Source organism: Salmo salar, chromosome 02 (genome assembly GCF_965601325.2).
Source record: "Salmo salar chromosome 02, fSalSal1, whole genome shotgun sequence".
NCBI classification, from domain to species: domain Eukaryota; kingdom Metazoa; phylum Chordata; class Actinopteri; order Salmoniformes; family Salmonidae; genus Salmo; species Salmo salar.
In genome coordinates, this window is record NC_138292.1 from 43,505,001 (window position 1) to 43,517,143 (window position 12,143).

Sequence of the window (12,143 nt, forward strand, 5' to 3'; positions counted from 1 at the left end):
CGGATTCGACCATATTAATGACCTAAGGCTCGTGTTTCTATGTGTTATGTTATAATTAAGTCTATGATTTGATAGAGCAATCTGACTGAGCGACGGTAGGCACCAGCAGGCTCGTAAGCATTCATTCAAACAGCACTTTCGTGCATTTTGCCAGCAGCTTTTGCAATGCATTGCGCTGTTTATGACTTCAAGCCTATCAACTCCCAAGATTAGGCTGGTGTAAACGATGTGAAATGGCTAGCTAGTTAGCCAGGTGCGCGCTAATAGCGTTTCAAACGTCACTCGCTCCGAGACTTGGAGTAGTTGTTCCCCTTGCTCTGCATGGGTAACGCTGCTTCGAGGGTGGCTGTTGTCGATGTGTTCCTGGTTTGAGCCCAGGTAGGAGCGAGGAGAGGGACGGAAGCTACACTGGCAATAAAGTGCCTATAAGAACATCCAATAGGTATATGAAATACAAATGGTATAGAGAGTCCTATAATAACTACAACCTAAAACTTCTTACTTGGGAATATTGAAGACTCATGTTAAAAGGAACCACCAACTTTCATATGTTCTGAGCAAGGAACTTAAACTTTAGCTTTCTTACATGGCACATAATGCACTTTTACTTTCTTCTCCAACACTTTGTTTTTTTGCATTATTTATACCAAATTGAACATGTTTCATTATTTGAGGCTAAATAGATTTTTATTGATGTATTATATTAAGTTAAAATAAGTGTTCATTCAGTATTGTTGTAATTGTCATTATTACAAATGCATGTTAAAAATCGGCTGATTAATCGGTATGTTTTTTTTTTTGGGGCCCTCCAATAATCGGTATCGGCGTTGAAAAATCATAATCGGTCGACCTCTAAACCAGAGAACTTGACACAACTGTGGGAAGCATTGTAATGAACATGGGTCAGCATCTCTGTGGAACGCTTTTGACACCTTGTAGAGTGCATGCTCCGACGAATTGAGGCTGTTCTGAGGCCAAAAGGGGGTGCAGCTCAATATTAGGAAGGTGTTCCTAAAGTTTTGTCCACTCAGCGTAGAAGTGTGTATGTGTTTCGTCAGTGTCTTACATCAAGAGTGGCTTGAGTGTACACTACTTTTGAGTGTCAGCCATAATACAAACGATTTGTGTAAATCATTTACCCAAATCATCAACTACGATTGCCAACTGAAATTGTCAGTAACATATGCGAAAGATCCACCGCAAATAAAGCAACGCATTTGGATCATATCTAAGCCCTCATTGGGCTAGTTAGCTGAATGATTAATTGACGTATACGGACTTCCTTATCTGCTCAGCATCAACTTATGCGTTCCCCATCTCTCTGTACAGTGTGCTGTACATTCTCCTCAGTCCTATCCATCCCTTGCCGACTTAGTTTTCCCTTGCCAGTTCAGTAAAACCCTAAATACAGTCCCTTACCATGGGAACGACTGAAGCTGGGGCTCCCTGGCTTTCTGTCTCTCAGGCTGCGTCACAAAACCGTATCCCGTTCCTATAGCACTGCTTTTGACCAGAGCTGTGTGGGCCCTGGTCAAAATTAGTGCACTAATGTGGGGAATAGGGTGCGGTTTGGGACACGAGCCTTTGTCTCTGTGCTGTGCTGCCCTGGTGTGTGGCGTTCAGCTTAGCACAGCTGGCCCGTCCCTGTGTTAACGAATGGAGAAACGGGCCAGTGGAGCCGCGGCTTTGCTAACCCGGGCCAGCTACAGGCAGAAAGAAAAACACGCGTCACCGTGTATCTATCCACCGCTCTCCCAGTTTCCATTTCAAATGGAACTTTATGACTCTGGCATTTTTCCTTCTTCTCTCCTCTTCCCCAGGCTTGCTCTTTCCCCCCGCCGTGTCCGTTGCATCCGATTGGAGTCAGCAAGCGTGATGTGTTAGCACAGGGAGTTTCTGTGCACGTTGAGCTGTAGACAGAGATAGAATCTCTCCAACGTCATACTGGTTCTCTCGCTCTCTGACAACGGTGCTATGGAATGGTGGTATCTCTGTATTTCTGACGCTCTCTTCTTCAGAGTATTGGTGAAATGTGTTCTAGTGATTGATGGGGAGGCAGGGAGATGGGCTCTGTTCTTCAACCTGGCTGTTTGTGGTGGAAGTGTGTGTGTTGGGTTTGTCCACCAGCCACCAGCCACCATTTGCCCTCTTGACTCCAGTGTGAGATCTGGGATGGGAAGATATTTCATGAGCGCACGCACGCACACACACACACGCACGCCCCACACACGCTCCACACACACGCCCCACGCCCCTACATCCACCAACCCACAGAATGCAGTGCAGAAATAATGTTTTAAATGCAATCATTGTCAGGCCCAAACAATGTCATTTATCAAGGGAGCGTTTTGGACTGTATAATAAGTTTCACATTATTAATACCATTTTTCATCCTCTGTCAGGCCTGTCTGATTTATGGCGTGCGTGTGATCTAAGGTGATCATTGAATTAGAATTCCAGTAATAAGAGCGGGAGGAAGAGAAGAGAGAGAGAGAGAGAGAGAGAAAGAAGACCAGGTCTTTACTTCTGCACACACACCACACACACACACACACACACACACAGCCAACCCTCCCAAACTGTTATGCTTTTGCTGTTTTGCCACGAAGCAAATTTGCTAAACAACTGTTGGGGGGGGGCCCTTGTTAATTAGATAAGGGATAAAGCTCATTATTTAAAATGATATTGAGCCAAAAGTAAATATGGGTGGCCCCGTTAGAGGGCTCATAATGAGCCAGGATGGGGATGGGCCTTCGGTACAGCAGAACACAATGATTTACAGCTGGATGCTCTTTGATGTATAGACTTTACCTTTTTATTAAGTGAGTGTCGTCACGGTCCCCGGCTCACTCATTTCCCTCTGTGTGTAATCAAAATCCATAGCCAGACCCCCCCCCCCCCACCACCACCCCCCACCAACCTCCCGGCTCCTACAGCCTTCCCAGATTCCATATCCAGGAAATCTCGTCTTTTTATGCAAAACAAGGGTCTAGGTTATATGTTCAGTTGACGAAAAAAAAAAAAAAAAAATAGAAACACAAATTCCTTTCAGATAATTCGAGGGGCAATAAAGAAAGTAGTCGATCATTTCTTTAATATTGGATCGAGGGTCTAACGGTAACAAGTCAATCTTTGTGCGTTATTAGCCGCTCTCTCTCTCTCTCGTTCTATTGCATTAGCTTGTCTGTCTGGGGTGTGTGATCTCTGTCATACATCATCCTCTTTGATTTCTGTCAGAGAGTGACTTTCTCTTCAGGCTGTAATCAGGTTGTGGAGTCTACCTCTGGTTAAAGACTCGAACACTTCAAACAGGAAGGGAGCAGGCAGCGGCATTCCTAAATGGCAGCCTAATCCCCATGTAGTGCACTACTTTTGACCAAGGGCCAATATGGATCTGGTCAAAAGTGGTGCACTGTGTAGGGTTTAGGGTGCCGTTCTGGGACACACCCAGTGTTGCCGTGTTGCTACCGTTGTTGACTCCAGCCCACGGGATGCTCTTTAACGCTACCTCTCTCCCTCTCTCCGTAGCATTACCAGGGGGATTTACGACGGAGTTTCACTGTTTTCCTTAAAAGATAATTACATTCATCGTCCCGTTTCTCTTGCTTTCCTTCCTCCTTCTGTGTACCTGAGAGCCGGCACAATCGCGGCGGGAAAACATCAATATTTTGCCGGCACTACTGCTGGCAGGTGAGCTTAATGAAATTCTAGGAGTGTAATTTTGATTTACGAGCCGCTAATGTGGCCTGATATTAGAGAGAAACAGCACGGATACGGCTGCCTTGTGCTGTATTGAAGGGCTATCTGACGCCCCTATAAAGAGCATTGTGTCTTTAAGGCTTTTGGCTGAGTTATTGTCGCCGATATTCATATCCATAGTAATTCTTCGCCGCGACGCAATTTAGTACCGGCAATATATAAATACGGAGATAATAGTTCATTTGGGTGGGGATCCTCAAATTGCAGAGGCTTTAAATAGCAAAAAGTTTGGACTAGGAAGCATCTGGAGGCTTTTTTAAGTGCTGCTGATGGGTACTGAGGGAGGCCTCTGACCTCATGTCGTCACACAAATCAGGAGTAGGGTGGCTTTTCTGTCTTGTTGGTTACCGGCCAAGGATGCCAGTGGGTTGCATTTTCGGCGCTTGATTTGTGATTTTGTGATGAAATGTTTTGAGTTATGGTCCGGTTTTCATTAAAGTCATCACAGCCATAAATGTATTGAATCTGGAAAGACCCCCCCCCCCACACACACGCGCGTACGTACGCATTTATCTTTCAAACATCTCTTTTCAATCCTTTCTTTGTTCTTTGCTGGATCTCAAGTTGTATGGTCAGCTGTGTGTGAGTGTGTGTGTGTGTGTGTGTGTGTGCGCACTGAGCTATGGCTCATAATAAAAACAGGCAATAACAGGGACACCTCACTGGGACTTAGCCTTTTCTCTCCCCCCCCCCCCCCCCCCCCCCCACCCACACAGCCCTCCTTCCCCCTAAGTTATGGGCTGAATAACCACGGAACAATATTAAGATAACATTTCCTGATTGTTTGCCGGGCAACGAGGCTCCTTCACCTCGCTTTCATCACGTCCACCATGTTCATTAAATTGACAATTTGTATTTGCCCCATAGCGGGAGAAACAGGAGCTGAACTGATGCCTCTTTCATTCATTATTTCATTATCTTTTCTTCCCCCTTTCGGGATTGAAGGTAAATATAAATCCGCAGTAGCATCTCTGTGGTGCTGGGGTCTTGTTTGTATTGCAGCCATACTGTGTGTGTGTGTTGTGTGTGTACGTATGTATGCACTAGCCCTCTCTCTCTCTCTCTCTCTCTCTCTCTCTCTCTCTCTCTCTCTCTCTCTCTCTCTCTCTCTCTCTCTCTCTCTCAGAGGAGGCCTTATGACGTTAACATGTGGAATACAAAAGAAATCGTTCCTGTGGACTTTTCACACATCGTTATGGTACTCAAGACTCCTGCCCCCCCCCCCCCCCCCCGATATCAAGCTGCCTCACGCTACGGAAACAGGAGATAGACTCCTGCTCCTATGAGTCAAACCAGCTCGTACAAGCCAAGGGTCACGCCGGGCTACTTACTTAACACCGCTGTGGTACGAGGTGTGTCCACTGAAGGCGTTGCAGTGGTCGACATGCAGAACACCCACCTAGCCACAGTGTTGGGAGGTAGATGACTGCTCATTTGAATGGGAAACAAGCTCCGTCCAGCCAGCTGATTTGATTACCTTCAAAGCCCATTGGACCATAGACTGCTACAGTCTTGGAAAGCATGTGCAGGGCACGAGAGTGATGGTGTCTAGTCTTGCTATCGTTCAACCTGGGAACGAGCTTGTCGTCAGTTGACTTTGTGTACACTAATGGAAAATAACGGAACCAGGGCTCTGTACTCAGGAAAGTCACCTAAAGGAATCTAATATCTTCCTTTTTTCTTTTTTTTCTTTTTTTTTTAAACAAACACTCCCTTTAATTTGGTTTCAATCGACTCCCGCAGAAGAAATCTTCTGGCCTCATGCATGCACACACACACACACACGTTTTGACCCCAGTCGGCTGAGTTTAAAGTTATCCTCTGTCTTCGACTCGTAATGTCTGGGACAGCTCAAGGCCAAATTACTTAATCTTCATTTTGCTAATTTAGTCTGGATTTAAGCTGCCGGGCTGACGAAGTGCAGAGTGATTTAGTCTGTAAACAGAGAGAGAGAGAGAGAGACTGAAAGACAGAGAGAAAGCTAGAGAGAAAAAGACAGGGAGAGAAATAGAGAGAGAACGAGACAAACTGAGAAAGAGAGAGAAAAAGAGAGAGCGAAGGAGAGAGGCCTGCCAGTTGATGATCCACACTGAGCGCTGTCATGTTTCTCCCTCTAGGTTATCTTTCGCCGCCACACACACACTTATTTTCCACGTGAAAATCCTCTCCTGACAGTTGCATATCAGATGGACTCTCTCTCTCTTCCCTCCCCATCCCCCCTTCACTAAATAAACCACAGTCTTCATTTTGAAGTTGTCTGTTTGTGTCAGTTTGGCTGGAAGGGAGAGTTGGCCTCTCTCTCCCTCTGAAGTGTGAGAATATGGCAGAGAGTTTTTTGGTCAACCTAACGTGAGGGAAAGGGAGGGACCTCTGGAGCGGTCTCCACAGTACTTCACAGCATCTTGACTTATTTAGGAAAGATATGACTGGTCAGTTTTGTGCCACACGTGTCCTGTTGTGTCTAATAAGTCAAATAGGGTTAGTGGAAGTAAGTTACTGACACACACACACACACACACACACACACACACACACACACACACACACACACACACACTCCTATCCCAGTGACCACCTTGCCACATGGGGGCGGTAGTGCAGAGAGGCTTCACATGGGCTTCCTTTGCCATCAGTGGAAGTGTATCCTGCAAGATCCGCACAATGTATGTGTGAGAAGTATGGTGATGAATGACAGTATAGGAATGAAGACGGGAGCTTACAGGGAAGAGGCCCACCTGGCTATTTGAATAAATCTGCATGGGATGCCAATCATTTAGCTGCTTCAGGATCAGAGGAAAGGGAGGGAGGGAGGGATTGTGTGTGTGTGTGTGTGTGTGTGTGTGTGTGTGTGTGTGTGTGTGTGTGTGTGTGTGTGTGTGTGTGTGTGTGTGTGTGTGTGTGTGTGTGTGTGTGTGTGTGTGTGTGTGTGGACAAGAATAGTAAACCAAAAAAATGTTGACCAGCTATTGTTAAACCCCCTAGAAATACCAGTTAAGGGTTTGAATGAGTGTTAAGGTTAGGAGCTAGGGTTAGTTTTAGGGTTAGAAGCTAGGGTTAGTTTTAGGGTTAGGAGATAGGGTTAATTTTAGGGTTAGGAGCTAGGGTTCATTTTAGGGTTAGGAGCTAGGGTTAATTTTAGGGTTTGAATGAGTGTTAAGGTTAGAATTTAGGGTTAGGAGCTAGGTTTAGTTTTAGGGTTAGGAGCTAGGGTTAGTTTTAGGGTTAGGAGCTAGGTTTAGTTTTAGGGTTAGGAGCTAGGGTTAGTTTTAGGGTTAGGAGCTAGGGTTAGTTTTAGGGTTAGGAGCTAGGGTTAGTTTTAGGGTTAGTTTTAGGGTTTGAATGAGTGTTAAGGTTAGAATTTAGGGTTAGGAGCTAGGGTTAGTTTTAGGGTTAGGAGCTAGGGTTAGTTTTAGGGTTAGGAGCTAGGGTTAGTTTTAGGGTTTGAATGAGTATTAAGGTTAGAATTTAGGGTTAGTTTTAGGGTTAGGAGCTAGGGTTAGGAGCTAGGGTTAGTTTTAGGGTTAGGAGCTAGGGTTAGTTTTAGGGTTAGGAGCTAGGGTTAGGGTTAGGGTTAGGAGCTAGGGTTAGTTTTAGGGTTTGGGCTCCTGAGTGGCGGAAGCGGTCTAAGGCACTGCATCTCAGTGCAAGAGGCATCACTACAGTCCCCGGTTCGAATCCAGGCTGCATCACATCTGGCTGTGATTGGGAGTCCCGTAGGGCGGCGCACAATTAACCCAGCGTCATCCAGGTTTGGCCGGAGTAGGCCGTCATTGTAAATAAGAATTTGTTCTTAACTGACTTGCCTAGTTAAATAAATACAATAAAATAGGGTTAAGGGCTAGGGTTAAGGTTAGGTTTTCGGGTTAAGATTAGGGGTTAAAGAAAATAGTATTTTGAATGGGACTGACTTGTGTGTCCCCACAAAGTTAGTTGTACAATACTGTGTGTGTGTGTGTGTGTGTGTGTGTGTGTGTGTGTGTGTGTGTGTGTGTGTGTGTGTGAATACCAACACACTCCTTGTCATCGTGTGTGTGTGAATACCAACACACTCCTTGTCATCATGTGTAATTGAGATCTAGAGTGCCTGTTAACTTCCTACAAGTGGAAACCTGATGAACAGCAACCACAACAAAAATAAATACAACTCTAATTATATCTAACAAATAGGAGAAAGGTCTCCTGTTTCTTACCCCTCTCTCGTCCTCTTTTCCTCTTCATCTCTCCCTCTCATCCTCTTTTCATCTCTCTCTCTCTCTCTCTCTCTCTCTCTCTCTCTCTCTCCCTCTCTCTCTCCCTCTCTCTCTCTCTCTCTCTCTCTCTCTCTCTCTCTCTCTCGCTCTCTCTCTCTCTCTCTCGCTCTCTCTCTCCCTCTCTCGCTCTCTCTCTCCCTCTCTCTCTCTCTCTCTCCCTCTCTCTCTCTCTCTCTCTCTCTCTCTCTCTCTCTCTCTCTCTCTCTCTCTCTCTCTCTCCCTCTGTCTCTCCCTCTGTCTCTGGCCTGCTTTGCCTCGCTCTTGACTGTTTAGAGGTGGTAGGCTCTATGCATATGCATAGGGGCTAGACTGTGGATCGTGATGACAAGATCAAAGAGCTCCATCTGATCTGGTGAAAACAGACGCAATACCTCCTCTCATCCATACAAAACCCCCACTGATCAGTCTACTGCAAACACCATTCCTCCTCAACTCAGCCTCGCACACGTACGCACTCACACACACAGAGAGAAAGAGGCAGGCAGAAAAAGAGGCCCATGTTAAGGCCTAGCGCTGAAACTGCGCCCCGCGGTAAACAACGGCCCCGTTGAGCTCATAAAACGGGAGTATTGTGCATAATGTTACACAGTAAAAGACAGCATTTCTTCACTCATCTTTTTTTACCTCTCCCACGGCGGGGGACTGGCTGTTCCAGGAATACTAGAGAGAGAGAGGGAAGGAGAAACAGACATGGACATATATTTATCGCCAGGATAAGGTCTTTGGCAAATCACGGCATGGAGCGAATGAATGGGAGGATTTTGAAGATGCCTGCGAGATTAGGCCAAGGTGATATAGCCACTTTTTTTAGAATATGTGTTTGAGTGCTCGTGGTAAAGGATGTTGAAGCTGCCGTTTCCTAAGACTGGGATGATAGTGGGACGTGACAAGCGTATCTGTGTGCGAGATAGATTCATCACCCTTTGAATGTAGAATGATATACACTACCGTTCAAACGTTTGGGGTCACTTAGAAATGTCCGTTTTTGTAAGAAAAGCAAATGTTTTTGTCCATTAAAATAACAGCAAATTCATCAGAAATACAGTGTAAACATTGTTAATGTTGTAAATTGCTATTGTAGCTGGAAACGTCTGATTTTTAATGGAATATCTACATAGGCGTACAGAGGCCCATTATCAGCAACCATCACTCCTGTGTTCCATCCAATGGCACGTTGTGTTAGCTAATCCAAGTGTATCATTTTAAAAGGCTAATTGATCATTAGAAAACCCATTTCTAAGTGACCCCAAACTTTTGAACGGTAGTGTATAAGTCAAGCATGTGTGTGTCCCTGTCTCTCTCTCTTCTCTCTCTCTTACTCCCCACTCTCTTTCTGTCTCCACCTCTCTGTCCATCTCCCTCTCTCTCTCTCCCTCACTCCTGACACTCTCTGTCACACTCTCCATTCTCTCTCCCTCTCCTTCTCCCCCTTTCTATCATTCTACCCCTCCTTCTCCCCCCCCCTCTCTCCACAAGGAAAACATATGAGTTTGAATTATTGATTTGGACACATGCTCCACGTTGCTAGAAGTCATTATTTGTTCAGGTGAGTGTCAACATGGCGTGCTATGAAACAGATACCAGAGGCATTAAACAACACAATCAAACCTTAAAGACGCCCTCCTCGCTAAAATAACACGCTCTCACGAGTCTCGGCACAAGACAAATGCTCCTGAAAATCTGACTTCGCTTGTTTGTGGCGCACACATTTTTCATTCTCCAGCTAGGGAAAATTCTAGTGGCGGCCTGAAGATGAATTTGTCCGGGTGGGGTTCTATTGTCTTAACTAATGCGTGTTGCTTGTAGCTTAATTAAACAGCTATGAATCTGGGACTGAGCACCCTCGCTCTAACCTGGAAGTATCTAGGCCTGTATAATGCGCCGTTGGCCTCTGTGGAGAAGAGCTCTTTCCCATCGACTGTGTTTCATGTCATCGCACAAAGACTGGCACAAAGGGAGGAGGAACAGAGGGAAAGAGAGATGCAAGGGAGAGATGGTTAGTGAGAAAGGGAAACAGGGTTTTAAGAGATGGACATGAAGAAAGATGAGGAATAACGGAGAAGAGGAGCTAGAGGGATAATGCCAGGTAGGAGGTAAAGTCTGATCTAGCTTTTCATTTAGCCTACAGTATTCCTGTTGGCCCTGACTAAGTGGTGGGAGACCCCTGTACAGGGCAACTCTATTCTCCCCACTTGCCCGTTTTGTGTGTGTGTGTGTGTGAGCGCTGTGTGTGTGTGTGTGTGTGTGTGTGTGAGTGCGCGCTGTATGCATGCGCGTGTGTGTGTTTGGACTGTAACAGAATTTCTCCAGTCCTCTGGGCCCTGGCGCAAAGCAGAGAATAAATGGTGGAGGTGGCAGGCCTGGACAGAAAAATCAATGCCTGCTTATACAGACATGACACGCCAGGAGCCCCAGCAATCTCTGTGTCTGTGTGTGTGTGTGTGTGTGTGTGTGTGTGTGTGTGTGTGTGTGTGTGTGTGTGTGTGTGTTCTCCTACTTCCTCCCTTCCCTACCTTACAGACTTGGGTTTCTACCTTTTACCTCAGCTTTGGGACTAAATAACACTCTCTTCTTTTTTTTTCCCTCCCTCCCTCCCTCCCTCCTTCGCAGGAAGTTTGAGTGTGATCTGTGCGACCGGTCGTTCAGTGAGAAGTGGGCTCTGAATAACCACATGAAGCTGCATACGGGGGACAAGCCCCATAAGTGTGCCTGGCCATCCTGCCACTACGCCTTCCTCACCCTGTCTGCCATGAAAGACCACTACAGGACACACACAGGTGAGATGCAACACCCACACACACACACACACATTGTCTACTGTACTGTACTGTACTGTAAACACACACACCTCATGTCACCTATCACACAAACCAATACCAATATTTACAGTGAATTACTTCATGTCCATACAGGTGAGACACACCTTCAGGATGTCTACCTACAGTACGTACATATACTGAGAGTAGGAATCAGTCAGAAATTAACAAAGTGCCTGTTTGGTGTGTCCAGACTGTTTGCCTTAGGTGTCAGTCAGTCCGTCAGTCAACCTACTTCTTGACTCCCTTTTAAAGTCAATGCCTAAAGCTAGTGGAAGGCAGGACGGCAGGCACGGGGGCTGGTCTCGGTATGACAGGCTGAGTGAGCGCCAGCAGGAGAACAGTCCATCCGTCACGCGGGCCCCTCTCACGGTGGCAAGGCGCCGCCGACATAATTAGACCTTTTTATTTTCATTTGTTTCCCCGAGAACCGTCGCTCGCCGTCAGCCGGGGCCCGACTGTCACTCTGCTCCAAGCGCCTAGGTGTCACTTGCTGCGACAAGGAGGGTAGGGAGAGAGGGAGAGAGAGAGAGGGGTAGAGAGAGAGGGGTAGAGAGAGAGGGGTAGGGAGAGAGGGGTAGAGAGCGAGGGGTAGGGAGAGAGAGAGCGAGGGGTAGGGAGAGAGAGAGCGAGGGGTAGGGAGAGAGGGGTAGGGAGAGAGAGAGGGGTAGGGAGAGGGAGCGAGGGGTAGGGGGAGAGAGCGAGGGGTAGGGGGAGAGAGCGAGGGGTAGGAGGAGAGAGCGAGGGGTAGGAGGAGAGAGCGAGGGGTAGGGAGAGGGAGCGAGGGGTAGGGAGAGGGAGCGAGGGGTAGGGAGAGGGAGCGAGGGGTAGGGGGAGAGAGCGAGGGGCAGGGGGAGAGAGCGAGGGGTAGGGAGAGAGAGCGAGGGAGGGGTAGGGAGAGAGAGAGGGGGAGAGGGACGACAGAGAGAGACTCATGACCCTGATTAGTGACACCCAGAAAGCTAACTCAATTTACAGCTCCATGATGCAACACTTCTATTAATGGGCAGATGGGGACGGGGTGACAGAGGTAGACATTGGCGTTTCATTGCAATCCCATTCCAGCACACTGGCGGGCTGACGTACTCTAAAATATGATCGGCGTGTGTGATCTGTTTGAACGTTGTAAATGGGCTCCTTCACAAGGGTAAGCTGCAATACTAATAAAATAAGTAGGAAACTAAAAGTTGAACCAATCATTCTCGGTGACATGTAGCTGGAGATCTCTGTTACGTGTCTGGGGTGGGTTGTGTGTATAGCAGGCAGGATGAGGACAGATCACTGGTGAGGGGTGTTGAGGAACATAGCGCGTGTCAAC

General features: G+C 46.9%; 1 protein-coding gene across 2 annotated transcripts in view; it reads left to right on the forward strand.

The window, feature by feature from the left end:
* The window catches only part of LOC106583495 (zinc finger protein 407), a 176,074-nt gene that overhangs the window by 98,234 nt on the left and 65,697 nt on the right, over positions 1-12,143 (forward strand). For both annotated transcript variants that reach the window (XM_014167742.3, XM_014167750.3), the window contains exon 5: positions 10,620-10,786. In XM_014167742.3, the coding sequence (XP_014023217.3) occupies positions 10,620-10,786 (167 nt within the window). The remainder of the gene's footprint in view (positions 1-10,619; positions 10,787-12,143) is intronic.